Here is a 27,338-nt window from a genome sequence, read left to right on the forward strand (position 1 = left end):
TCGGTTGGCGCTGCAACGCATTCTTTCGTAGGCCCTCAACAGAGCAGCGCGGGCGGTCCTCCCGCCACAACGGCAGCATCTCAGGTGAGCTTGGGTGGAAGGAACTGCTGCTTCGACCGCCTGCTGGTGGAACAGGGGTTGATAGCCCAATAAACACTCGAAAGGGGACATACCTGTGGCTGAGCTGGCCATGGAGTTGTAGGCGTACTCCACCCAGGGAAGGTACTTGCTCCAAGATGTGGGCTGGCGGGCAGCCTTACAGCGCAGCATGTTCTCCACGCACTGATTGGCTCTGTCCGCTTGACCATTACTCTGGGGGTGGTAACCGGAGGTGACACTGACCGTGGCCCCAATTCCCTTGCAAAAAGTCTGCCAGACACGAGAGATGAATTGGGGACCACGGTCTGACACGACATCCATGAGGATCTCAAGCAGTCTGATGACATGTTGTGTGAGAAGTTCTCCTGTCTCGGCAGCAGAGGGGAGGGAAAGGGGAATGAAGTGTGCCCCTTTGGAGACTCTGTCGACTATCCTGTAACAAAGTCCACAGCAATGTGTGACCAGGGCCGGCTGCTGATGGGTAGCGGACACAACAGGCCTGCCAGGGAGCTACGGGTAGCCTTGTTGCGGGAGCAGATGGTGCAAGCGACAAACTCCCGGGTATCAGCCTCCATGGATGGCCACCAAAAATGCAGGCGGATAAATGATAGCGAAGACACTGGAATTACCCCAGTTCAATACCTTAGGGCGCAGTTCCTTGGGAACAAACAGTCTGTTTGATGGTCCGCCGTCCAGACCCGGGTCAGAGCGCAAAGCTTCCCTGACCAGACTCTCAACCTCCCAAGTTACAATGCCCATAATACGAGCAGGAGGGAGGATGGGTTCCGCTGTGGGTGGGCTGGAGGGTTCCTCCGAGAACTGGCGGGAGAGGGCATCCGCCTTCGTGTTGCGGGAGCCTGGTCTGAAAGACAGTGTGCAGTCAAAACGGCTGAAAAATTGTGCCCATCGTGCCTGACGGTCGTTGAGCCTCTAAGCAGAGCGAATGTGGATGAGGTTGCGGTGATCCGTCAGCACTAAAAATGGGTGTTTGGCCCCCTCCAGCCATTGCCTCCACTCCACCAGAGCCTCGTGGACCGCCAACAGTTCGCGGTTCCCCGCGCCATAATTCTTTATAGCAGGGCAGAGACGTCTGGAAAAGAAAGCACAAGGGTGCACCAAATTGTCCTTCCCTGAGCGCTGGGAAAGCACAACCCCGATACCGGACTCGGAGGCATCCACCTCCACAGTAAAAGGACTGTTAGGGTCAGGATGGACTGGCACCGGGGCTGAACTGAAGCTCTCCTTGAGGGTCTGGAAGATCGTGCTGGCCTTCTTGGACCACTGAAAAAGCGAAAGTGTAGACGTGAGAGAATGAAGAGGAGCGGCTACCTTGCTGAAGTCCCGGATGAAGCCACGGTAGAATCCCGCAAACCCAAAGAAACGCCTCAGTTTCGTGCGGGTGGTGGGCTGGGGCCACTCAATCACCGCCTCAACATTCCTAGGGTCTGCCTTAATGTGCCCCTTCTCAATTATATAGCCCGACAGTAGGGGAATGGAACTCGCACTTCTCGGCTTTGACAAATAACCGGTTCTCGAGCAGGCCCTGAAGAACCAGGCGTACGTGTCTCTGATGCTCCTGTAGGTCTCTAGAAAACACAAGAATGTCATCCAAATAAACAACGACAAACTGGTCTAACATGTCCCTCAAGACGTCATTAACTAATGCCTGGAAGACAGCAGGGGCATTAGTAAGTCCAAAGGGCAATACCCTGTACTCAAAATGACTCAGGTGTGTGTTCAATGCCATTTTACATTGGTTGCCCTCCCTGATGCGGACGAGATGGTAGGCGTTACGGAGGTCGAGTTTGCTGAATATGGTCGCCGGAGCAAGGTGCTCGAAGGACGAACTCAGGAGGACTAGTGGATACTCCACTCACCTTGGACAATCAAACTACCATCCACACACTCCACTCACCTTGGACAATCAAACTACCATCCACACACTCCACTCACCTTGGACAATCAAACTACCCTCCACAATTGACTCACCTTGGACAACCAAACTACCATCCACACACTCCACTCACATTGGACAATCAAACTAGCATCCACACACTCCACTCACCTTAAACAATCAAACTACCATCCACACACTCCACTCACCTTGGACAATCAAACTACCATCCACACACTCCACTCACCTTGGACAATCAAACAACCATCCACACACTCCGCTCACCTAACACAATCAAACTACCATCCACACACTCCACTCACCTTGGACAATCAAACTACCATCCACACACTCCACTCACCTTGGACAATCAAACTACCATCCACACACTCCACTCACCTTGGACAATCAAACTACCATCCACACACTCCACTCACCTTGGACAATCAAACTACCATCCACACACTCCACTCACCTTGGACATTCAAACTACCATCCACACACTCCACTCACCTTGGCCAATCAAACTACCATCCACACACTCATCTCACCTTGGACAATCAAACTACCATCCACACACTCCACTCACCTTGGACAATCAAACTCCCAGCCACACACTCATCTCACCTTGGACAATCAAACTACCATCCACACACTCCACTCACCTTGGACAATCAAACAACCATCCACACACTCCGCTCACCTAACACAATCAAACTACCATCCACACACTCCACTCACCTTGGACAATCAAACTACCATCCACACACTCCACTCACCTTGGACAATCAAACAACCATCCACACACTCCGCTCACCTAACACAATCAAACTACCATCCACACACTCCACTCACCTTGGGCAATCAAACTACCATCCACACACTCATCTCACCTTGGACAAGCAAACTACCATCCACACACTCCACTCACCTTGGACAATCAAACTAACATCCACACACGTATCAGCAGCTAGTGCATATAAAGCATTTGCACGTAATTCTTACTGGAATTGCAAACTCTAGTTCTTCTTATTTTGTCGCAGGTACATCTCCTTTTTTGGATTATGATTTTTGGGGTGACGATTTGATTTAGAATTGGTTTCATGATTCAAACTAATTTTCACCACTAGTCGATCCATTTTATAAAAAAGTTTTCAAAACAGGTTACCAGGGATACGGTACAAATTCCCGATATTAGTACTCAACGCTACCAATATCCAATGTTATTAGAAAAGAATAGATTTTGAATCGAGAATCGTTTTGAATGGAATTGTTATCCCTAAGAACCTAACCGTGTGGCACCGAAAGGTTCACAGCTCGAGTGCCCGATGGCAAGATTCGATCCTTGCCAAAAAAGTACCGAATTCAGTTCCCATCCCTGTACATTTAAACCTTCTTTAGGTTGCTGACGGGTGACAATATTCATCTTATTTGTGTTTGCTGTTATTGGATCATCATGCATTTCTGTCAATCACACGCTCCCGTTGCCCAAAGTGGTTTCACCAAAGTGTGTCTTGCCAAATGTCACACACTTTCATACCGACCTTCACCTGGATGCCACCATCCTTGCTAATGTGACCACAAGGCCAACCGGCTTGAATGTGACCGCCTCCACCACTTTTGCGTTTGGCGGCACGTCTCACTCGTGGCGCTGGAGCCAAAAGGTTGGGCCAAAGAAAATCAAGATGGCGTGTCGTGACCTCAAAAGGCAGACGTCGGCAAGCCACTCGCAGGTTCACAGGCGTTTAATGTCCCAAAATGCAAGGAGGAGTGCAACAGGGTTGTGCACTAAACAAGCAGTGAGAAACTGCGTGTGCAAAAATGGCTGAGGTGAGCCAACAAGAAAGAACTGTACACACAAAAAGACCAACAAGACACAAACTTTGAAGAAGGTAGACTGAATGAATTAGAGGTGAGGAGGTGAGGAGGAAAGCGCTCAGAAAGAGGAAGCAGAATTTATATCAACAAAACAAGAAATGGCCACAAATTTGAAACCTTTGTATAGTGGCCACTTGTGTGTTTGACTGTAATATGAGCAATGTTCCCTCTAATTTTTCATGTGTGAGAAAACGCACTAACTCCCTGAGCATTCAGTGGAGCACATGTGAGCAACATCAGACGTGCTCACTGTGGCCACACCAGCGTCACACCTGTCCCAAACCTGACATCATAACCATTTAAATGTTTTATTAAAATAATTTTCTGATATACTGTAAGGGATTTTGCCGGAGGGGTTAGTGCGTCTGCCTCACAATACAAAGGTCCTGGGTTCGATCCTGCGCTCGGGATCTTTCTGTGTGGAGTTTGCATGTTCTCCCCGTGACTGCGTGGGTTCCCTCCGGGTTCCCTCCGGGTTCCCTCCGGGTACTCCGGCTTCCTCCCACCTCCAAAGACATGCACCTGGGGATAGGTTGATTGGCAACACTAAATGGTCCCTAGTGTGTGAATGTGAGTGTGAATGTTGTCTGTCTATCTGTGTTGGCCCTGTGATGAGGTGGTGTCTTGTCCAGGGTGTACCCCGCCTTCCGCACGAATGCAGCTGAGATACTCTTCAGCACCCCCGCGACCCCGAACGGGACAAGCGGTAGAAAATGGATGCATAGATGGAAGGGATTTTGCCCTCTTACAATGACAATAACAAAAAAACATGTTTTTCATGACCTATGTGCTAGTATTGTATGTCTGGCTGCGGGTCCTGCCTTTAAAAGAAATGTAACCCCTTACAGAGATTACATTTAGTTTCTGTAACTTTCTGTCTGTAAAATACATCTTTTTATTAGCATTTATGAAATCTAGTGACAATATTTCATGAATAATATCCTTGATTAACATTCTTAATAAATGGCAGTAAAATAAGCACACATCTGATTGAGGAGTCCGAGTGTTACAACCTGGCATTTACACATCCGACTTTTTGTGTGGCCATAAATGCAGCACTGGCTAAGTGCCATGAGTGCGTGTGTTGGTGCAGGTGAGACAGAGCGAGCGGCTTCTGTTGAAACGACGGATGACAACGTTGGTTTAAGCCTGGTTTGTATGGCAGAAAATTACCAGTTTTTATAGATAAAAGTTTTTTTTACTCATGTTTTGGTGTGGTTACAAACAGTTTTGCTCAATAAAGTGATTGATGGAATTCCTGTCCGTAAAGTGTCTCGACAGACGATAATTGAACTGTGTTGACAAATATTGTTTTATTCATTAGGGCCACTCTTGTTGTCACCTGTCACTCACAGAGTTGCATTGCAAAATCATACAGAATAAATTGTAATGTGTTTACTTTGTTTACAGTAAAGTTCAGATGGGATTTTTGATTTTCTGCGCTGCATTAATTTGCTGTGCGCAGAGGACGCGTGAGCGGTGCGCAATTGCGCAGGCGCGCACCTTAGAGGGAACGTTGAATATGAGAATGATTTCCTCCAACGTACACTTTATTTGTTCCAACGTACACTTTATTTGTTCCAAAGTACACTTTATTTGGTTCAACGTACACTTTATTTCCTCCAACGTACACTTTATCTCCTCCAATGTACACTTTATTTCCTCCAACGTACACTTTATTTGTTCCAATGTACACTTTATTTCTTCCAACGTACATTTTATTTCCTCCAACGTACACTTTATTTGTTCCTACGTACACTTTATTTGTTCCAACATACACTTTATTTGTTCCAACGTACACTTTATTTGTTCCAACGTACACTTTATTTCCTCAAACGTACACTTTATTTGTTCCAACTTACACTTTATTTCCTCCAACGTACACTTTATTTGTTCCAACGTACACTTTATTTGTTCCAACGTACACTTTATTTCCTCCGACGTACATTTTATTTCCTCCAACGTCCACTTTATTTGTTCCAACATACACTTTATTTCCTCCAACATACACTTTATTTGTTCCAACGTACACTTTATTTCCTCCAACGTACACTTTATTTGTTCCAACGTAAACTTTATTTGTTCCAACGTACACTTTATTCGTTCCAACGTACACTTTATTCGTTCCAACGTACACTTTATTTGTTCCAATGTACACTTTATTTGTTCCAACGTACACTTTATTTCCTCCAACGTACACTTTGTTTGTTCCAATGTACACTTTATTTGTTCCAACGTACACTTTATTTGTTCCAACGTACACTTTATTTCCTTCGAAGTACACTTTATTTCCTTCGACGTACACTTTATTTGTTCCAATGTACACTTTATTTGTTCCAACGTACACTTTATTTCCTTCGACGTACACTTTATTTGTTCCAATGTACATTTTATTTGTTCCAAAGTACACTCTATTTGTTCCAGCGTACACTTTATTTGTTCCAACGTACACTTTATTTGTTCCAACGTACACTTTATTTGTTCCAATGGACACTTTATTTGTTCCAACGTACACTTTATTTGTTCCAATGGACACTTTATTTGTTCCAACGTACACTTTATTTCCTCCAACGTACACTTTATGTGTACCTGGGAATATTAATAATGATAATAGTATATAATAATAACAATAATAGTATAATAGTAATAATAATAGTGTAATAATAATAATAGTAATAATAATAATAATAATAATAATAACAATAATAATAGTATAATAATAGTAATAATAATAATAATAATAAACAAGCTATCTCTGACTTCTGCTAGGAAACCTGTTGCCTGGAGACCAGATCTTGGAGGTCAATGGGGAAAGTCTAATCGGTGTCACAAGTGAAAGGTAATTTGGGAGAATATTTGTGTCAATATTTGGAAAATATATTGATTTATTTTGTTGTTGTTGTGGATCAGAGCTGTGGACGTCTTGAGAGCCGCTTCAGCGACCAATCGCATGCGCCTTCTGGTAGCCAGGGATGAGGAAGCAAAGTAAGTCAAGCTTTATGGCAAGGGTTCTTAACTGCCTAACTTTTCCACTACAGAGGGGGCTGGCGCTCACTCAAATATTTACACTACATTATTAACTTCATTTTAATAATTCTCAATATTTATATCTAACCTACTTACAGTTTACAACCTTGTCAAATGATCCATCCATCCAGTTTCTACCGCTTGTCCCGTTCAGGGTCTTGTCAAATTATATCAGCACTAATATTATTTATTTAACACAAACATTGGGCTTAGGTCATTTAGCTATTTACAATTAAATGACTAAAAATACATTTTAAAATCAAATTAATTACAAATGAATATGTTTCTTAACAAAACTGTAAATAAAATTAAAGTGCATACATAATAAAAACACAGCTTCACCATTTTAGTCATAATTTTTGCACTTTAGAAAACTTCTACGACTTTAGCTCCAGACTTTTTCTGTTTATTTGATATTGTCATTACTGCCACAAGTGGTGGAAAAGGGTCATACAACTGAGTACCGCAGCGTCCCATTCTGCCCACAGCTTTGGCCCTCTATAAAAATATATTCTCAAACTAAACATGCTCAACCGGTAAGTTAACCTGGAGGTTCCCCACTCTTCTGTCCGCCATTTTACACCCACCCTGCTTTTTTCTTCTGATATTTTTGGCGGATGGCCCCATGCGCACATAACAGCAGCTCTGGTGGCTTTAAATTGACTCAGCAGCACCACCTGTCGTTTTCGAGTGCGAATTACAGCTGCTCCGACTGCAAGTGTGTGTATCGCACTGGGTGGAATACTGCTGCCAAAAGTTTTAACTTGGTTTCATACTAGTGAATCGTTTTTTTAATAGAATACATTGTTTTACACTCGCAAATCATTTTTTTACTAGCACAAAATTGTTTACTTGCAAATCTTTTTTAAATTGAAGACAATAGTTTTATAATTGTATTTTTAATTTGCAGAAAACTGTTTTTGTCGATTTGTAAATCTCATTTTAAATTGAAGAAAAGGTTTTTTTTTGTCATGTCTGTGATCATGTTTTGTTTAAGTTATGTTCTGTTTGGTTTTTGGACTCTTTTTAGTTCCTGTTTTCACTCCCTTGCTTTGTTACCATATCAACCCATTAGTTGCACCTGTTTTCACGTTCGGACTCACACACCTGTCATCAATCATGTCACTAGTATTTAAGCCTGTCCTTTTCAGTAGTGTGTCTGGCGACATTGCTTCTGCTACCCTTGTCACCCATGCGTTCATTCCTAGCCATTGTTCATTCGCGTTTTTCATGCCACAGCAAGTGTTGTATATTTCATGTTCATAGTTTTTGCCTTTGTGCTAGTCTTTTGTTTTGATTAGCCAAGTTTGTACCTCCGCCTTTGTGCGCGCCTTTAGTTTGTACCTTTTGTTAGTACCTTTTGTTAGTGTTAAAATGAAATATGTCCTTACCTTCACGCCATGTCCACTCCAACTTTTATTGCATCTCGGGAAAACAAACCCGCCATAGTCCACGTCGTGACAGAATGTCGCCAGCCAGAAGAAGTTGGACGAGGGAGCGTGGGAGGTCCTGCGCGCGATTGAGGAGGAAATGCTGCGCTATTCCTCCGGGGAGCGCAGAGATTTAATGTGGGGGCCAAATGGAAAACTTATTCCATTAAGCTCTGTGTGGCCCCAAGACGTTGGCTCGTCGCTCCATTCCCGAAAGCGGCGGCAAAAATGAAAGCCGTCAGGAAGGGCTTCTCCAAGCTGGCAGGACGCGTCGCTCCCACAAGCTCCTCCCCCTCCGGGCGGAAGTAGGCAGCAGGCAGCCCGACTTAGCCCTGATGACGTCACGGACCAGGAACATTTTTTTTCTCTGAACTCTTTTTCCTTTTGTCACCCGCCTCCAACCAAAGACTCTAAAAACATGATAAAACATTACCAAGATATGTTTTTAGAAATCAGAGCTAATCAGTCACAGTCATCCCAATTTCATGCCCCGCCCCCAAAGACTCAAGCCTCGCCTACATCACAGAATTTTTATTTTTTTCCTCCCACTCAACTTCAGGGGGGGGGATGAAGAAAGACAATTTGGACAATTTAGAGGGGAGGATTCTGCCCCCCTCCTGATCTCCCTCCACCCACCCCTAAAAACGGTTCCAGACCACGGGGAGCGCGTCTGGTATCCGCTCCTTGAGGGGGGGCTAGGGCCGGGAACTATACTGGTGGGGTGGCTCAGCTGCACCATGCCAAGCCACAGCCCCCAGCCCAGCCCAGCCACCACCACCAGTTCTTCACCATGCCAAGCCACAGCCTCCAGCCCGGCCGCCACCACCCGTCTTTCGACCTGCTAAGCACGCAACCTCCGGCCCGGCCGCCACCACCGGTCTTTCGGCCTGCCAAGCCACAACCCCCAGCTAGGCCACCTCCGCCGAAGCCAAAGCCACGGCTAGCACCAGGGCTAGCACCACGGTTAGCACCACGGCCAGCACCTGTCGCTGCACCACGGCTAGCACCTGTCGCAGCACCACGGCTAGCACCTGTCGCTGCACCACGGCTAGCACCTGTCGCTGCACCACGACAGGTTCCTGTACCTGCACCACGGCAGGTTCCGGTACCTGCTCCACGCCAGGTTCCTGTACCTGCACCACGGCAGGTTCCTGTAGATGCTCCACGCTGCCAAGCGCCGCCCGTAGCAGCTCTACGCCGCCCGTAGCAGCTCTACGCCGCCCGTAGCAGCTCTACGCCGCCCGTAGCAGCTCCACAAAGCCAAGCACCGCCAAGCCAAGCACCGCCAAGCCAAGACCCGCCACGCCAAGACCCGCCTGCTTCGGCTGCTGCACCCGCGCCTGCTTCGTCTGCTGCTTCCACGCCTGCTTCGTCTGCCGCACCACGCCATGCTTCACCGCCTGCCGCACCACGCCAAGCTTCGCGGCCTGCCACGACGAGGACACGCGCATCCACGCCTGCCACGACGACGACGCGCCCACCTCCTCGTCGGCCACGGATGTGGTCATTTCCTGGGCGTCCGCCACGCCAAGTGCGTCCACCTCCTCGTCGGCCACGGATGTGGCCATTCCCTGGGTGTCCGCCGCGCCAAGTGCGTCAACCTTCTCGTCGGCCACGGACATGGCCGTTCCCGGTTCACCCACTTCGTCAGGTGCAGTGGCGTTCTAAGAGTCGCCGCCCCCTAACTCTGCCCCGGTGGATACGGGGACACTTGGTCTGGTGACCCACCGCCAAGTCCCCCTCCCGCCCTCCCATGACTCTTGATCATTGTTTTTTTTTTTTGGACATCTAGTATCTGTCCTTAAGGAGGGGGCTCTGTCATGTCTGTGATCATGTTTTGTTTTAGTTATGTTCTGTTTGGTTTTTGGACTCTTTTTAGTTCCTGTTTTCACTCCCTTGCTTTGTTACCATGTCAACCCATTAGTTGCACCTGTTTTCACGTTCGGACTCACACACCTGTCATCAATCATGTCACTAGTATTTAAGCCTGTCCTTTTCAGTAGTGTGTCTGGCGACATTGCTTCTGCTACCCTTGTCACCCATGCGTTCATTCCAAGCCATTGTTCCATGCGCGTTTTTCATGCCACAGTAAGTGTTGTATATTTCATGTTCATAGTTTTTGCTTTTGTGGTAGTCTTTTGTTTTGATTAGCCAAGTTTGTACCTCCGCCTTTGTGCGTGCCTTTAGTTTGTACCTTTTGTTAGTGTTAAAATAAAATATGTCCTTACCTTCACGCCATGTCCACTCCAACTTTTATTGCATCTCGGGAAAACAAACGTCGTGACATTTTTAAACTTTTAAATCTTTTTTAAATTGAACAAAACTGTTGCTATACTTGGAAATATTTTTTAAATTGAAGAAAATTGTTTTTAAACATTTAAATATTTTTTTAAAAATTGAATAAAATAGTTGTTATACTTGTAAATCTTTTTTAAATTGAAGAAAATTGTTTTTATACTTGCAATTCTTTTTTTAAATTGAAGAAAATAGTTGTTATACATGTAAATCTTTTTTTTTAATTGAATAAAATCGTTTTTATATTTACACATCTTTTTTAAATTGAAAATCTTTTTAAATTGAAGAAAATTGTTTTTAACCTGCAAACTATTGGGCATGAGTAAAAACATTTGTGTGTGTTTGTGGAGTTTGGCAGTAATAAATGTGTGTATGGTCACACACAAGGATCGTCGAGGTTGAGCAAACCCTCAAAAGTGCGGTTTTCTTACTTTGCGGACATTCAACTACCACGTTCAAACTCTTGTATATATACACAGAGTGCTTAGTGACACTTGTCCATTTCGTTATGGTTTAAGTCAGGGCTATTCAACGACATCAGAGGGCCGCAGTTTCAAGAGTCTAAGGGCTCAGAGGCCAGAAGTTTGGATGTTTGGTCAGAAAGTGCTACCACAGCTTGGATTTCTTTGACACCTTGTTTTACTTATTTACAAAGTAAACACATCGGCTTCCACACTGCACTGTCAATAACTTCATTATTCTGCCTTCGCTACTCGTGTGCAGCTAGACAGATAGTTAGCATGAAGAAACAGAAGCTCCAGAAGTTTTGTTGAGGATTGATGCTCATTTTCTTTTGAATTATTTTCCTTCCTTCTTAGCACTTAGTTCTTCATTTAAGTTTGTGAGACTGGAAATGCAAACATAAAATAAACATAACAGAACTATAATGTCCATTGTGTGATTTACATAAGTAAAATAGGTTTAGTGTTAATACATTTACGCAAAAAACTACAGAAGTTTATGTATATAGAAATTCAACAACATCCACAGCAAACATTGCACACAAGGAAAGTGGCTCAACACAATTAAAACCCTGAGGCGTAGCGTTATCACCCTCTACTGGTCAAATTTAGCGCTGCTTGTGTTAAACGAGCTTTGATCGGCAGAGAGTTACGACCATGAAAACAAAAGACTTCACAAAGTCAGCAATGTCAATACAAAACAACCTAAATGTCTTCATGCACAACATTTTGGATATTTGCCATTTATTTAGATTTTTTTTTCAGGGTCGATAGTTAAAATTTTAGTTTGAATGAGTAATCTTCTTCTACTCACCCCACTGCTGCTTCATTGTGACACATATGCCTCACTGTTGCCCCTGCAGGGTGGCAGGAGTACTGCGTACATGACCAACCCGAGTTTGTCAAGCCTATTTGTGTGATATTTGTTGGTTTAAGTTTATTTCAAAGATGATGTACAGGTGGGCCAACATTTTATTAGAGTTTGATCACATTTGGATGGATTTCTTGTAGGAGCAAAATGGGATGATAGGGTTGAAATCCCTTTTCGCGCATGTGCGACAGGTTTAGGTTTTTTTTCCAAGTTGCACTGTCTATTTTTAGGCGCATTTGTGAGTGAATTTGTCGCACTGCACAGCCCTGGTTGTACTTTTAAGCGCAATGACAGCAAAGTTGCAATCCAGTCAGAGCAGAGAGGAAACTCACATCCATTGCAAAGCTGCCGCTGACTCTTCAAATAAAACATGTTCATGAATGACTTGAATATCACAACCCTTGATCACAATTAACAATGTACGTTATCCCTCTCTCCCACAGCGGCCATTGTAATGAATTATGCAAATGAGCCATGATGTCACCAACCAGCTTTTACGACAACCAATAGCTACTGTCCTTACTGAGGAGTTGGCAACACTGGAAGGGGAAGAGAGATGAGAAGCGATAGATGTAGAAGAGATACAAATAGAGAAGACGGAAGAGAAAACAGTGGAGATGCAGGGGTGAGGACATTAATTAATTAACTAAGACGAGGCCAGGGTGCAGGGGGTGAGGACATCGTTGACGTTCAAACAAGCCAAATCATTGTGAAAAAGGCCACATTTTCATGTTTTGAGACAAGTGAATGCAGCACGGTGACCAATGTTTGACATTTAAAGTCTGATAAGGCTCTGCCAGTATTTGCAGTCAGCTGCCAAATCATTTCAACCTTTGCTGATCTTCTTTACCAGGCCAGTCATGCACGCTCCTTGATGTCCTCACAGTGACATTTCACCCTTTCTTCCCCTTGAAAGGAAAGAATTTGCTGAGCTGCTGGAGAAGTATGGCTCCAATGGTAGCACAGGATCCACTCGCAACTCTCCCATTCAGCAAGGTAGGCCAAATGTTATCTCTCTTGTGCTCATGAAACCATGAGAGAGACTTTAGGGTTAGAGAGGCTCTGAGTGTTGAGGGACTGTCTTGGTTGATACGCCTTTTCAACATTGTGTGGAAGTCTGGGACAGTGCTGAGGGAGTGGCAGACTGTGGTGGTGGTTCTCCTATTCAAAAAGGGGGACCAGAGGTTGTGTGCTAATTACAGGGGTATCACACTACTGGAAAGGAGGGTCCGGCTGATAGTCAAACCTCAGATTCAAGAGGAGCAATGTGGATTCCGTCCTGGTCATGGAACAACTGACCAGCTCTTTACTCTTGCTGGAATCCTGGACAAGGCTTGGTAGTATGCCTATCCAGTCTACATGTGCTTTGTGGATTTGGAGAAGGCGTATGACCGGGTCCCCCGGGGGATCTTGTGGGAGGTGCTGAGGGAGTGCGAGGTGAGGGGACCCTGCTGAGGGCCATCCAATCTCTGTAAAACCAAAGCAAGAGTTGTGTCCAGGTGCTTAGGTGTAGGTCGGATCCGTTTCCAGTGGGGGTTGGTCTTCGCCAGGGCTGCGCTCTGTCACCTATCCTGTTTGTGATTTTCATGGACAGGATTTCTAGGCAAAGTCGTGACCATGGCGGAGAGGGTATACGTCTCGGGTGACTAAAGGTTGCGTCACTGCAATTTGCAGATGATGTGGTCCTGATGGCACCTTCGGTTCGTGACCTTCAACTCTCACTGAGGCGGTTCGCAGCCAAGTGTTCAGCAGCTGGAATGAAGATCAGCATCTCCAAATCTGAGGCCATGGTTCTCAGCAGAAAACCGATGGTTTGTACAGTCCAGGTAGAGAACGAGACTCTGTCCCAGGTGGAGGAGTTTAAGTATCTTGGGGTCTTGTTCACGAGTGAGGGAAAGATGGTGAAGGAAATCAGCCAGAGAATCGGAGCAGCTGGGCAGTATTAAAGTCTCTCTGTCGCACTGTTATGACGAAACGAGAGCTGAGCCAGAAGGCAAAGCTCTCGGTCTACCGAGCTATGTACATTCCTACTCTTACCTATGGTCATGAAGTGTGGGTCATGACCGAAAGAATAAGATCACGGATACAAGCGGCCGAAATGAGTTTCCTCAGAAGGGTGGCTGGCATCTCCCTTAGAGATCGGGTGAGAAGTTCAGTCAAACGAGAGAGACTCGGAGTAGCTCCTTCACTTGGAAAGGAGTCAGCTTAGGTGGTTCAGGCATCTTGTGCGGATGCTTCATGAGCGTCTCTCTAGGGAGGTCCTTGTTGCACGTCCCACTGGGAGGAGACCCCGGGGCAGCCCAAGGACTAGATGGGGGGATTACATCTCCTCTCTGGCCTGGGAACGCTTTGGGATCCCCCAGGAGGACGTTGCTATTGTGGCTCTGGAGAGGGAAGTCTGGGGGTCTCAGCTGAAGCTGTTGTCCTCGGGACCCGATTCCGGATAAGCGGTTGAAGACGGATGGATAGATGGTCACATATTTGTGTGAATAGGTCACATGTTTGTGTGAATAGTCACATGTTTGTGTGAATAGGTCACATGTTTGTGTGATAAGGTCATATATTTGTGTGAATAGGTCACATGTTTGTGTGAATAGGTCACATGTTTGTGTGAATAAGTCACATGTTTGTGTGAATAGTCACATGTTTGTGTGAATAGGTCACATATTTGTGTGAATAGGTCACATATTTGTGTGAATAGGTCATAAATTTGTGTGAATAGGTCACATGTTTGTGTGAATAGGTCATATTTTTGTGTGATTAGGTCACATATTTGTGTGAATAGGTCATATATTTGTGTGAATAGGTCACATGTTTGTGTGAATAGGTCACATATTTGTGTGAATAGTCACATATTTGTGTGAATAGGTCACATGTGTCAACATGGCAGCAGATGGAACACATAGTGTGTAACTGCTGCTTAGGAGAGTTAGTTAATCACACTCAGAGCACAAACTATATTTCCTTCTTTGTTCCAATCGGAAGGAAGTCGTTGCCTGGAAAGTACTTCGTCTGGGTCCTCATCTCGCTCCCAGAGTCCATTGCTGCTGAGCCCAGCTGGCTGCCAGAACACGTCCAACAGCAGCGGGTCCATGCTGCGCTCCCTCAGGTCAGATTAGTATCCTCACTTCCTTTGAAGATACTTCAATGTGGATGTTTTCTTCTTCTCAGTCACCCCGGTGAAGGAGTCATTCAGCTCATTTCTGTGACTGGATCCAAGAGTTTGGGCATCACCCTGGGAGGAGGCTCCAACCGCCCTGATGGCCCTGCAGTCTTCATTCAGGAGGTTCTTTCAGGGGGAGACTGTCACCGGGTAAGAAGGTTTGTTCTTACCCGAAGGATAAGGACAGGAAGGAGTTTGTTCTGTCTTCACTGCACTGTCCTCTGGGAGAGTGTCAAAGTAGTGACCTTGGTACTCTCACACACGATAACACAACCAGTCAGTCCAACAGAAGTCCACAACAACAGGTGTGTGTCCATGAGAGACAGGAAGGAGTTTGTTGTGTCTTTACTGCACTGTCCTCTAGGAAAGTCTCAAAGTAGTGACCTTGGTGCTCTCCAACACGATAACACAACCAGTCAGTCCAACAGAAGTCCACAACAACAGGTTTGTGTCCATGAGAGACAGGAAATAGTTTGTTGTGTCTTCACTACACTAACCTCGAGGAGAGTCTCAAAGTAGTGACCTTGGTGCTCTCAAACACGATAACACAACCAGTCAGTCCAACAGAAGTCAACAACAGGTGTGTGTCCATTAGAGACAGGAAGGAGTTTGTTGTGGGACAACATAGCTCGGTTGGTAGAGTTGCTGTGCCAGTAATTTGAGGGTTCGAGGTTCGATCCCCGCTTCTGCCATCCTAGTCACTGCTGTTGTGTCCCTGGGCAATACACTTTACCCACCTGCTCCCAGTGCCACCCACACTGGTTTTAAAATGTAACTTAGGTATTGGGTTTCACAATGTAAAGCGCTTTGAGTCACTAAAGAAAAGCGCTATATAAATATAATTCACTTCACTTCACTTCACTTCAAAGTAGTGACCTTGGTGCTCTCAAACACGATAACACAACCAGTCAGTCCAACAGAAGTCCACAACAACAGGTGTGTGTCCATGAGAGACAACAACAACAACAACAACAATAACAGGTGTGTGTCCATGAGAGAAAACAACAACAACAAGTGTGTGTCCATGAGAGACAGGAAGGAGTGTGTTGTGTCTTCACTACACTGTCCTCTAGGAGTCTCAAGGTAGTGACCTTGGTGCTCTCAAACACGATAACACAACCAGTCAGTCCAACAGAAGTCAACAACAACAGGTGTGTGTCCATGAGCGACAACAACAACAACAACAACAACAACAACAACAAAAACAACAACAGGTGTGTGTCCATGAGAGACAGGAAAGAGTGTGTTGTGTCTTCACTGCACTGTCCTCTGGGAGAGTCTCAAAGTAGAGACCTTCCCAAGTCGCTTGCAGCCAGGGAAAACAATCCATATTAGAATGAAACAAATATAAACTTTTCACTCTTAATTGTCTATTTTTGGTCCTCCAATTCATAAAACTTAATCATCAGAGCAACCGGCGTCTCCAAGATGTGGCCAAAGTTTGCAATATAGTCTAAAATCGCAAAAGTCTGAGAGTCCACAGTTCTTGTCACATTTTCCAATCATTTGTGGCAAATTTAGGTACTTTGAACATCTGCCAGCCTCTTCCAATTTGTGGATAGACCAGTGCAACGCTTACTCCAGTCAGCAGATGTCCTGTTGCCATGGTTCCCAATAGGTAGATATCTTTAACGTTGTTGACAGAATGGGTCGCCAGGCACTCTTCTTTCCTAAGAGTCCGTCGTGTGTCCAGCAACAACCCTTCCGTCAACAGGCAGGTTCACCCGAGCTCCAGATCTTGTCAACTTCGTTGAGAGGGTACCACATATGCGGTCCTCTCCAAGGTTTCTCATAGTCATTCACCGACGTCCCACTGGGGTGAGTTTTTCCTTGCCCGTATGTGGGCTCTGTACCGAGGATGTCGTTGTGGCTTGTACAGCCCTTTGAGACACTTGTGATTTAGGGCTATATAAATAAACATTGATTGATGATTGATTGAGTTGATCAATTCCATTGTTTAGATGTTCAAGACGACACGTGAAACTGGGTGTAGGGGCTTTTGTTTTCTTATTTTAAGCGCCTCATAAATGGAAGTGGAAGATGATGATAAACAAAGCCAGTTCAATAGGCCTTGGCAGCTGAACTTTATGTGATGTACACTGACACAACAGTCATTTCAAAAGACTGAGCAGGGATTGGGCCAACACAATGTTGTCTGCCAAGTGAGGAAGAAGGGAGTGAGATTGTGCATGTGCAGACCTTTGCAGCTTTGCCACTCAGATTAGCGTAACATAGAGCGACAACACATTAAGATCACAGGCTACTGACCCACTTTTTGGGTTAAGTGGTGGAAAGGGACTTACATTATTGTACTGTCAGCTTCTGCCACACTTCAAAATGTATGACCAAGCAACCCCTACTTCAAACTTGCTTGCATTTTTTGTGCAGGTCTGTTGTTTCATGTTGCCCTGCTAGTGTGAACACTATCCTCCCAACCCTGGTGTGTGCACTAAAATCACTTGATGGTCCTGATCTGCCTACTTGGGTTATTTCACGTGAACGCTGCACACAATAGACACATTATAGCATAAAACTGACAGAAGACAACTGAAAGCATAGAGAAATTACTGTCTGCTGCTCATTTCTGTGTTTGTGTGCGCCTTAAAATATATTTTGTAAGCCCTTCTCGTTCTCCCAGATAGTAATCATAGAGAAATAACGTAGCAGAAGGACTTTTCATTTAGAAATGTTGAGATTGGTCACGATACGACGCCAAAGTTGTTCAATCAGGCTGTGACTTTTGGAACAGAAGCCGACTGCTTAAGCCAGGGGTGTCCAAACTACAGCCAGCGGGCCAAATGTGGCCCACGAGACGCCCTGAGTCTAATAGGGAATCTTACCCACGGAAGATTAGAGTTATTTTAATAGTTTGACAATTTTGCTGCTGCTGTTATGTCACCATCTAGTGGACAATGTGAGTGTAGAAGTCACAGTGTGCGTGGGCTCTCTGTGGTCGTAGAGAATCGACGGGACCCGCAGTCCAGGGCTCAACAAAGTATTTTATTATTTTTATCTTTTAAGCTCAGTGTTCTTTTGCTCGCGGCCTCCTGCTCTCTCGTGCGTATCGGCTCTCTCGTGTGCCTGCTCTCCTCTTTCCCCCTCTCATGGCCTCGGCCCCTGCTGATAAAGGGGACAGGTGATTAGATAACCCGCCTCAGCTGGGCAATCCACTCACCTGTCAGCTGCTTCGAAGCCGGTCCATACAAATGCCCTTCCCGCAAGAGGCGCGCCGACCACGCCCCCCTCCACAAGCCTCCACCGCCAGACTCAAGCCGGTTAGCCGTCCGGCCGCGCCCACTCCCCCCCTTTGTAGGAGAGCGGGAGAGGAAGTCGGCCACAGCCATCTGCGCCCCTGGTCTGTGGACCACTCGAAAGTTGTAGAGTTGCAACGCGAGATACCAACGGGTGATCCGCGCGTTGGCATCCTTCATGCGGTGGAGCCACTGGAGGGATTTGTGGTCCGAGCAGAGGCTGAAGGAGCGCCCCAGCAGGTAATACCAGAGGGCCCCGACCGCTCACCGGATGGCGAGCCACTTCCTCTCCACCGTGCTGTACCTCGCCTCCCGGTCCGAGAGCTTCCGGCTGCTGTACAGTACGGGCCGGTCGACGCCCCCCACCTGGTCAACGCCCCCAGCACCGCTCCCAGCCCTCTGCCCGAGGCGTCCGCCTGCAGACAGAACGGGATGGAAAGGTTAGGCATGTGCAGGACCGGCTCCTCGCAGAGGGCCGTTTTCACCCTCTCGAACACCTGCTGGCACTGCTCCGTCCACCGGACCAAATCTGGAGCACCCTTTCGGGGGAGGTCAGACAGTGGGCTGGTCAGGTCCGCAAACCGGGGGATAAACCTCCGGTAGTAGCCTGCCAGTCCCAAAAACTGCCTTACCTCTTTTTTCGTCTTGGTGGGTGGGCAGGCCGCAATTGCCGCTGTCTTGTCTACTTGCGGGCGCACCTGCCCTCCTCCCAAGTGGTACCCCAGAGGCCAACCGCACACTTCGCCGGGTTGGCAGTAAGCCCCACCCGCTGCATGTCTTCTTCCCAGCCGCCGTTATGGATGATGACGTCATCCAGATAGGCGGCCGCTTATGCAGCGTGAGGGCGCAGCACCCGGTCCATGAGGCGCTGGAATGTGGCGGGCGTACCAAACAAGCCGAACGGAAGTGTCACAAATTGGTACAATCTTTCCGGAGTGGAAAATGCCGTTATTTCCTTGGGCTCTGGCGACAAGGGAATCTGCCAGTAGCCCTTGGTCAAATCCAGTGTCGTGAAAAAACGAGCAGTGCTTAGCCGATCCAGGAGCTCGTCGACCCGGGGCATTGGGTAGGCGTCAAAACATGACACTTCATTTACCTTAAAGTAATCCACAAGGAACCGTACAGACCCTTCCTTCTTCCCTACCAGAACGATGGGGCTGCACCACGCACTGTGGGATTCTTCTATTACCCCTAACTCCAGCATAGATTCTAATTCCTCCCGAACCACTTTGCGTCTGTGTTCGGGGAGCCTGTAGGGCAGAGACAGCACCGTAACACCCGGGTTGGTCTCAATGTGATGTTGTAGGAGGTTCGTGCGGCCGGGCCGAGGGTTGAACACATCAGAAAAGCGCTGCTGCAGCTTGGCAACATCTGCTTTCTGCGTTAACATGAGCTGATTATCACAGAGGAGGAGGGAGGGCGGGGCAGAGCACGGGATCTCCGGCCCAAACTCCTCCTCCACCACGTCACCATGGAAACAGGCTCCGCCTCCTTCCATGCTTTCAGGAGGTTGAGATGGTAAATTTGGGTGTCTCATAATCCACATCACTCACTCGCTGTGTGACCACAAAGGGTCCTTGCCACTTGGCGAGTAATTTCAAGCTGGACGTCGGGAGTAATACAAGCACTTTTTCTTAGCTGCGTCCCCCTGTTATACAGGCGCTGCTAACGTTCCTGGGCCTGGAGCAAATTCTCACGTGATAAGTGACCAAATGTGTGGAGTTTTGCTCTCAGGTCCATGACGTATTGAATTGAATTTTTGCTGGGGCTTGGACCTTCCTCCCAGCTTTCCTTAACTATGTCCAAAACCCAGCGCGGCTTCCTGCCGAACAACAATTCAAAAGTGGAAAACCCTGTGGAGGCCTGGGGTACCGCCCGCATTGCAAACAGCAGGGATCCAACCATTTATCCCAATTTGGTTTGTCCTCGTGCGTAAACTTACGGATCATGGTTTTCAGCGTCTTATTTAGCCGCTCCACCAGCCCGTCGGTTTGCGGGTGGTAGACGCTGGTTCGAATAGCCTTAATTCCCAATAATCCGTATAGTTCCTTTATCGTGCGTGACATAAAGGACGTGCCCTGGTCAGTCAGAATCTCTTTCGGGATTCCTACTCAGGAGATGACCTGAAATAGTACTTGCGCCACACTCTTTGCCGAGATGGACCGCAGCGGCACTGCTTCAGGATATCGAGTTGCGTAGGCCACCAGTCCACACAAAACGATATCCCCGAGTGCCTGGGTGGAATGGTCCGATGAGGTCCATGCCAATCCTTTCAAATGGGACCTCCATGAGTGGTAATGGGCGCAAGGGCGTCTCGGGGGTGCCCGCGGGATTGACTAGCTGGAAGTCCGGGCAAGACCCGCACCAGCGGCGCACGTCTGCCCGGATGCCCGGCCAATAGAACCGGACCATTACCCGATTGAGTGTCTTATCATACCCCATGTGGCCAGCCATGGGGTTAACGTGCGCCGCCTGAAAAATCATTTCCCGACGGCGTTTCGGCACCAACAACTGGGTGATTTCTTCTCCTGTTTGAGTGTCACGACTCACTCTGTACAATCTGTCCCTGATTAATGCAAAGTGAGGGAATACCCACGCTATTCCCGGGCGCACCCGCTGACCGTCAATTGATATCACTTGGTCCCAGGCCGAGCGCAGAGTGTCATTCCGCGACTGCTAAAGGGGGAAGTCCTCCACGGGGTGCCATTTGGGGGCCCGGGGGGCTTCCCGCGAAGCCCCCGCCGGTTCCCCCTCGGCAGCGCGTGCACGGCCGACGCGGCGCAGTCACGGGGCGCGTCGGGACCTTGTAGAGAGCAGAAGACAAGTCAGTCATGCATGCCTCCTCCCGCTGCACGCGCTTTATGCGCAGGACTGTCCCTGGGTGCTCGGCTGCCTTGGTGGCCCTCTCCTCCCGCCGCGCTTCACGGTGGTCCCCCGTCAGGGTCATGGCTGCTGCCAGGTCACGTGAGCGGTGATATCGGACCCAGGCTGATGTCCGCGCTGGGATGGCCTCCAAGAATTGCTCAAGGACCACGAGTTCCACCACCCGGTTGTCGCCGTCCCTTGGCTGCAACCAACGTGTCGCCGTGTCCCGGAGTCTTCCTTCCCCAGACGCAGTGCCCGGAACAGGCGTCGGTGGTCCTCAGCGGTGCACCCGGTTCGGTCCAGCACCGCCCTCCTCAGGTCCGGGAAGTGCACGCGGGAGGCCGCCGGTAGGTTAAGCGCCACCCGCTGCGCCTCCCCCGCCAGCAGCGGCAGTAGGCGCACACCCCATTCTTCTTCCGGTCACCCGCATGCTGCCGCCGTGGCTTCAAAGATGTCGACGAATTCCTGGGGGTCTTCGGTCTCCGCCATGCGTTGCACAGAGACCGCTGATGTGGTTGGCGGTGCCGCTCCTACCCGGCCCGCTATCGCCTGCAGGATTTGGCTCTGCTGTGCCACTTGCTGGCGGACCGCCTCCAGCTGGTGTTGGCTCGCCTCTGCCACGTCCGCCAGCACTTGTCCCAGTGCTGTCAGGGGACTCGGTGCCGTCATCTCCAGCCACAGATTAATTGGGCGCCAGTTGTAGCAGTCTCAGTGTGCGTGGGCTCTCAACTCAGTCACCAGAATTTTACTGTATTTTTATTTTTTTACATATTTCTATAAATGGAAAAACAGTACCACTGTTTTTTATGGGAAAAAATCGCAGCTTAGTCGCCAGAATTTTACTGTAATTTTTTTTTTTTTTTTACAACATATCACTGTAAACGGAAAAACAGTACCAGTGTTTTTTTTTTACGGGAAAAAATAGCAGCTTAGTCGCCAGAATTTTTCTGTAAAATTTTACAATATATTTCTCATGATCCGTTACCCCGGGTCATGGCGTGATTTATGTTTAGTAGCTTGTTTCCTATGTTTTAGTCTATTTCCTGGCTGCACCCACTTTCCTTTCGTTTACTGTTGGTTTCCATGGGCACTAAGTCTCCACACCTGCCTTTGTTTAGTAATTAGTGTTCCCACCAGGTGTTTTAGTTTAGTTTCTGGGTCAATGCTCGCATTTATGTTTCTTCTGCTTTTTCATCTCGTTCAAGTTTTTTTTCCACACTCTAGTATTCCTCGCTGTTCACCCTTGGGGACTATTTGATTTGCTGCTCCACGCTTGTTTAACGTCTGAGCTTTTGTATTTTTGTCCTGCCTTAAATAATGAAAGCTCAATCCTACCTGCACGCTGCTTCTGCTTTCTTTCTGCATTGGAGGGAACACCACCATCGCAACCATGCCTTCCCGACGTAACAGATTGACCCAGCCAGACGAAGTGTTCCTTTCCAATAAGGACAAGCAAAGGATCCCCCTGGAGCTCAAAGCAAACACCCAGCCGTGGGAGTGCGAGGACGAAGCAGAGCTGTCAGAAGACGATCTCCCTTCCGACGCTATGGTGGCATGGGGGCAGCTTATGGCAAAAGTGACTCGTCGCACCATGATGACATCACACCACCCGGTACGTGAGGGCTCGGGCAGCGGACCGGGGAAGGGGACCGGCGCAGCTGCGCGTGCCTATGAGGGGTGCAAGACGGACACTTTCCCCCAACAATGACTACCAATCTCTTCCTGTGCGGATTCTCCGCCCCTCTGACATCGTTTGCAGGCATTTGTCCGGAAAGGCGCGAGTGGCGCACATGCGCAAAAGTGACACGCTCATCTCTGCAAGGATGGACAACTTTTCTATGACTTGGGCAGTCAGTCAGCCGCAGCAAGACGCCAAGTTTCAAGCTCCTGCACTCCCTAGTTCCCCACCAAGGCCAGTTCCCAGGCTTCCTATAGCCCATCCACCCGTGTCCTCTGCTCCCGCTGGACTCATAGAACAGCTCCTCCCACCAGCTCCAACTGGCATGTGGAATCTGCTTCCTGAGGTGGGTGCAGTGTGTCAGCGGGCCAAGTAGAGCTCCTTCCACCGAGGTTTCTGCCTGCCTCTCCACCAACGGGGGCGCTGTTGGCTTCGGCCCCTTTTCCTGCTCCAGCCCCGCAAAGCAAAGGGGACCCTCCAGCGAAGCACAGCGCAGCGTGGATGGATGAATGTACCAAAGGGTGCTGAGGGAGCTAGAGATTGAGGAATAATCCTGTTTGGTAGTGGGCCTGCAGCCGCCTGCTCCTCTGGCTCCTTCCACACCGACAGCCGAGCCGCCTGCTCCTCTGGCTCCTCCGATGGCGACAGCCGAGCCGCCTGCTCCTCTGCTCCTTCCATGACGACAGCCGAGCCGCCTACTCCTCTGGCCCCTCCCATGACGACAGCAGAGCCACCTGCCGCTCTGGCTCTGCCCACGCCGGCATACAAGCCGCCTGCTCCTTTGGCTCTGCCCACGCCGGCAGACGAGCCGCCTCCTCCTCTGGCTCCGCCCAGGCTGGCAGACAAGCCACCTGCTGCTCTTGCTCCGCTTGCTGCTCTGGCTCCGCCCACACCGGCAGACAACATCGTCATCCTGGTCTCAGGCGGGCTGTACCATGGCACCGCTCTCATCGTCTCCGGCGGGCCATCCCACGGCGGGCCGTCCCACAGCGCTGTCCTCGTCTCCAGCATCATCGCCACCGCGACCTTCATCCGGCTTGCCGCACAAGCGGCCATCAGGTGCCCGCACGCGGCTCCCTCAGTGACCAATTCATGGAAGCCCTTTGCGCCAACAGGAGCGACGCCCAGGTTTTGGGCGTAGGACTCACAGGCTACTGAGGTTCTGGTGCCACTCACGTCCGCGTTCTCGACGGCCACAAATATGGCCGTTCTGTGGTCGCCCGTCTCCCCACTTGCGGCGGCGTTCAACTCGCTGCTGCCACCTGACTCGTCCCCGGTTGTTTCGGGGACACTTGGCCTGGTGGCCCACTGCCAAGTTTTTTTTTTATTCTGGCAACTGAGCTGCCATTTTTACTGTAAAAAAATGTGGTACCACTTTTCCATTTACAGTAGTAGACCCTAAAAACAACAACTATAGATTTGACAGAATCTCTGTCAAAAAAATTGCATTATTAAAAAAAAAAGTGTTACAGGTTTTTTTTTCAACTTATAGTAATATATAATATATAATATAATGATAATTCATTGTAATATGCTGTAAAGAATATTAGCACCGGTCACCCAAGGGGTCCCCACATCTGCGGTCCCCTCCAAGGTTTCTGGTTGTTCCCATTGGGTTGAGTTTTTTCTTGCCCTGATGTGGGTTCTGAGCCAAGGATGGCTTGTGCAGCCCTTTGAGACGTTTGTGATTAAGGGCTATATAAATCAACTTTGATTGATTTAAATCACTTGTTCCCATTTCTGAACTTTTTGAACTATCTATGCTGTAATGAAAGAAACCAAGTGAGCATAGAGCTTCTCAAACTGGCGCTGAACTGCAGTCAGGGACCGAAAATCTCTAGGCAGGCAGCACATTTGCAAGGCTGCTCCAGCGTCAATCAGCGAGCTAAGAGCAAAGGACTGATGCGCTTACAGAAACTGCAAAGCCAAAGCTGGCAAATGCTGATGGCCTCACGTCTGTCCCAATGATACCTAAAAGCGGTTCTTGAACACCCTGTACTAATTATTACTAGTAACTACATTTGATTCATAAAGCGCTTTTCACAGATCAAATCACAAAGCGCTGTACAAAACATAGGTGAAGTAAAACAACAATTCAATTAAAACTACAGAGCAACATCATAAAAAAGACAACAAGTGGATTAAACATGATAGTTAAAAGGTGCTTTTACTAAAAGCTTTACTAAAAAGAGAAGTTTTCAAATGTTTCTTACAAGTGTCAACACAGTCAAGATCACGGAGGGACTGGTGCAAGTTGTTCCAGAGTGTGGGAGCTATAGCCTGGAATGCCAGGTCTCCACAAGTTTTAAAATGGGTTTTTGGAATCTTTAGGAGACCCTGGCCTGAAGACCGGAGGCTGCGCCCTTAAGCGTAGGGGCATAAGAAGTCATTGATGTACTGAGGGGCCCCACCATGCAACGCATGGAAAGTCAATACGGAATTTGACTGGAAGCCAATGAAGAATGGATAAAATGGGGGTGATATAGACTGTTCTGGGTGCACTGGTCAAAAGTCTGGCAGATGCATTTAGATACACCTGGCCTAAAGCCTGGCCCATCAATTCAAACCATTTTATTGGTTGTTGGCTCTCCAAGGCCTGTTCCTTTAGACAGACCAAGACTTAATGGAGCCGTATGTAATAATGTGGCCAGAAAGGGTACTACAATCCATCCATCCATCCATTTTTACCGCTTATTCCCTTCGGGGTGGCAGGTGGCGCTTGAGCCTATCTCAGCTACAATCGGGTCACGGTCAAAATTCTGTAGTCCCCTCCCACTTTCCCTGACTGAGGTTGCCAGATACGCAGCCGAATCCAGCTGGATGGACTGGGCTACTCCAAGGAACTTCAAACTTCCACTTCCTCTTACAAGGGGTTGAGGGGTTGAGGTCTGGGACCTTAAAAGCTGAATAGACAAGCCTTTTAAATAAATAAATGATAAATGGGTTATACTTGTATAGCGCTTTTTTACCTTCAAGGTACTCAAAGCGCTTTGACAGTATTTCCACATTCACCCATTCACACACACATTCACACACTGATGGCGGGAGCTGCCATGCAAGGCACTAACCAGCAGCCATCAGGAGCAAGGGTGAAGTGTCTTGCCCAAGGACACAACGGACGTGACCAGGATAGTAGAAGTTTTGTCGATAACAAATCTCTAAACAACAGAAATGAGGCTATTTTCAGGAAGAAGTAGGTCATGCCTGCGTACAATATCACAACAATCATATGGTTATTGTCAGCACTATCAAAAAACAAAGACTAAAACCAACTACAACCAACGCTAGCAATGGTTATACTGGTGAAAATAAGTAGAGCATGCTTAGCAGCCTAATGTACGCCCAAAACTAAAAAGAGACATTTTACCAAGGTATGACTGTAGGCTACTGTTTCAAACCTTTCAGATTGCCATATAACTTGGTACATGTAGTCCACAATATGCAAACACCCATGAGGAATTATTTTATCGTGTGATTTGGCTGTCTCCATACGTGTCACATTATCATGATGACTAATGTTGGAAACCATTTCCTCAGCGTATCAGCATATTGAGAAGGAAATAGGCACTCACACTACCCATATCCACATAGCTTTTATTTGTACTAACTATATGTTGTCCTGTCAGTTGGATGACACATGGAAATACATGCTAACTAGCATATATTTCCCCCGTTAGCATGTAACCATGTGTCATTGACCGGGCGAGCATGCTAACATTGGTTGCAGGAACATACTATCTTTGTGGACAATATAGTTGACATACCAAATGTACATTTCCATTAATTACAAGTCATAAGAAAAGGTAAATGCCTGATTGGGGGTTAAATCACCAAAATGATTCCCGGGCACGGCCACTGCTGCTGCTCACTGCTCCCCTCACCTCCCAGGGGGTGAACATGGGGATTGGTCAAATGCAGAGAGTAATTTCACCGCACCTAGTGTGTGTGTGACAATCATTGGAACTTTAACTTTAACTTTAACTTAACTTACCTATCTAGGAGGAAATGAGCAAGTTTGGCGTCACATGAAAAAATGGTCTCCGTCTTTCAAAGGCATCTCCGATACAAATCCTGGTTTTGTTCCTGGCTTTGTCATGAATAAGTTGAGAATGGTAACTTTTAGATGGACTACGGTCTGACATGTTTAGTAACTTTCCCAGTTGCAGTAGCCAGACCAAGGTGGCAACCTGGATGTGACACACTCACAGACTTTCTAATTGGTCAAATGGTAGAGAACGTGACATCAAAATGAAAACAATAACAATATTTCAGGGCTGTAAATCAAATTTTAAAATGATCATATGAACTACTGTTATCAGTTATAGAGGTATTAGAAAAGAAGATGATTTATTAATAATGTATCAGGGCCATTTGACATATGGCTCCTTTAAGTCTTTGTATGTTTGTCTTGGTTGTATAGGATGGA

At 47.5% G+C, this 27,338-nt stretch overlaps 1 protein-coding gene across 5 annotated transcripts in view; it reads left to right on the forward strand.

The window, feature by feature from the left end:
* The window catches only part of si:dkeyp-72e1.9 (syntaxin-binding protein 4), a 163,614-nt gene that overhangs the window by 53,502 nt on the left and 82,774 nt on the right, over positions 1-27,338 (forward strand). For 4 of the 5 annotated variants that reach the window (XR_009826532.1, XM_062050636.1, XM_062050635.1 and 1 more), the window contains exons 4-9: positions 6,641-6,710; positions 6,782-6,856; positions 12,872-12,951; positions 14,941-15,064; positions 15,127-15,268; positions 27,333-27,338. The exon at positions 27,333-27,338 is cut by the window's right edge and continues 101 nt beyond it. Coding sequence is in view for 4 of the 5 variants with exons in the window: in XM_062050636.1 (XP_061906620.1) it covers positions 6,641-6,710; positions 6,782-6,856; positions 12,872-12,951; positions 14,941-15,064; positions 15,127-15,268; positions 27,333-27,338 (497 nt within the window). In the remaining variant the exon portion in view is untranslated. Of the gene's footprint in view, positions 1-6,640; positions 6,711-6,781; positions 6,857-12,467; positions 12,581-12,871; positions 12,952-14,940; positions 15,065-15,126; positions 15,269-27,332 lie in introns of those variants that run through there. The other variant, XM_062050638.1, reaches the window with a different exon arrangement.

Source organism: Entelurus aequoreus, linkage group LG06 (genome assembly GCF_033978785.1).
Source record: "Entelurus aequoreus isolate RoL-2023_Sb linkage group LG06, RoL_Eaeq_v1.1, whole genome shotgun sequence".
NCBI lineage: Eukaryota > Metazoa > Chordata > Actinopteri > Syngnathiformes > Syngnathidae > Entelurus > Entelurus aequoreus.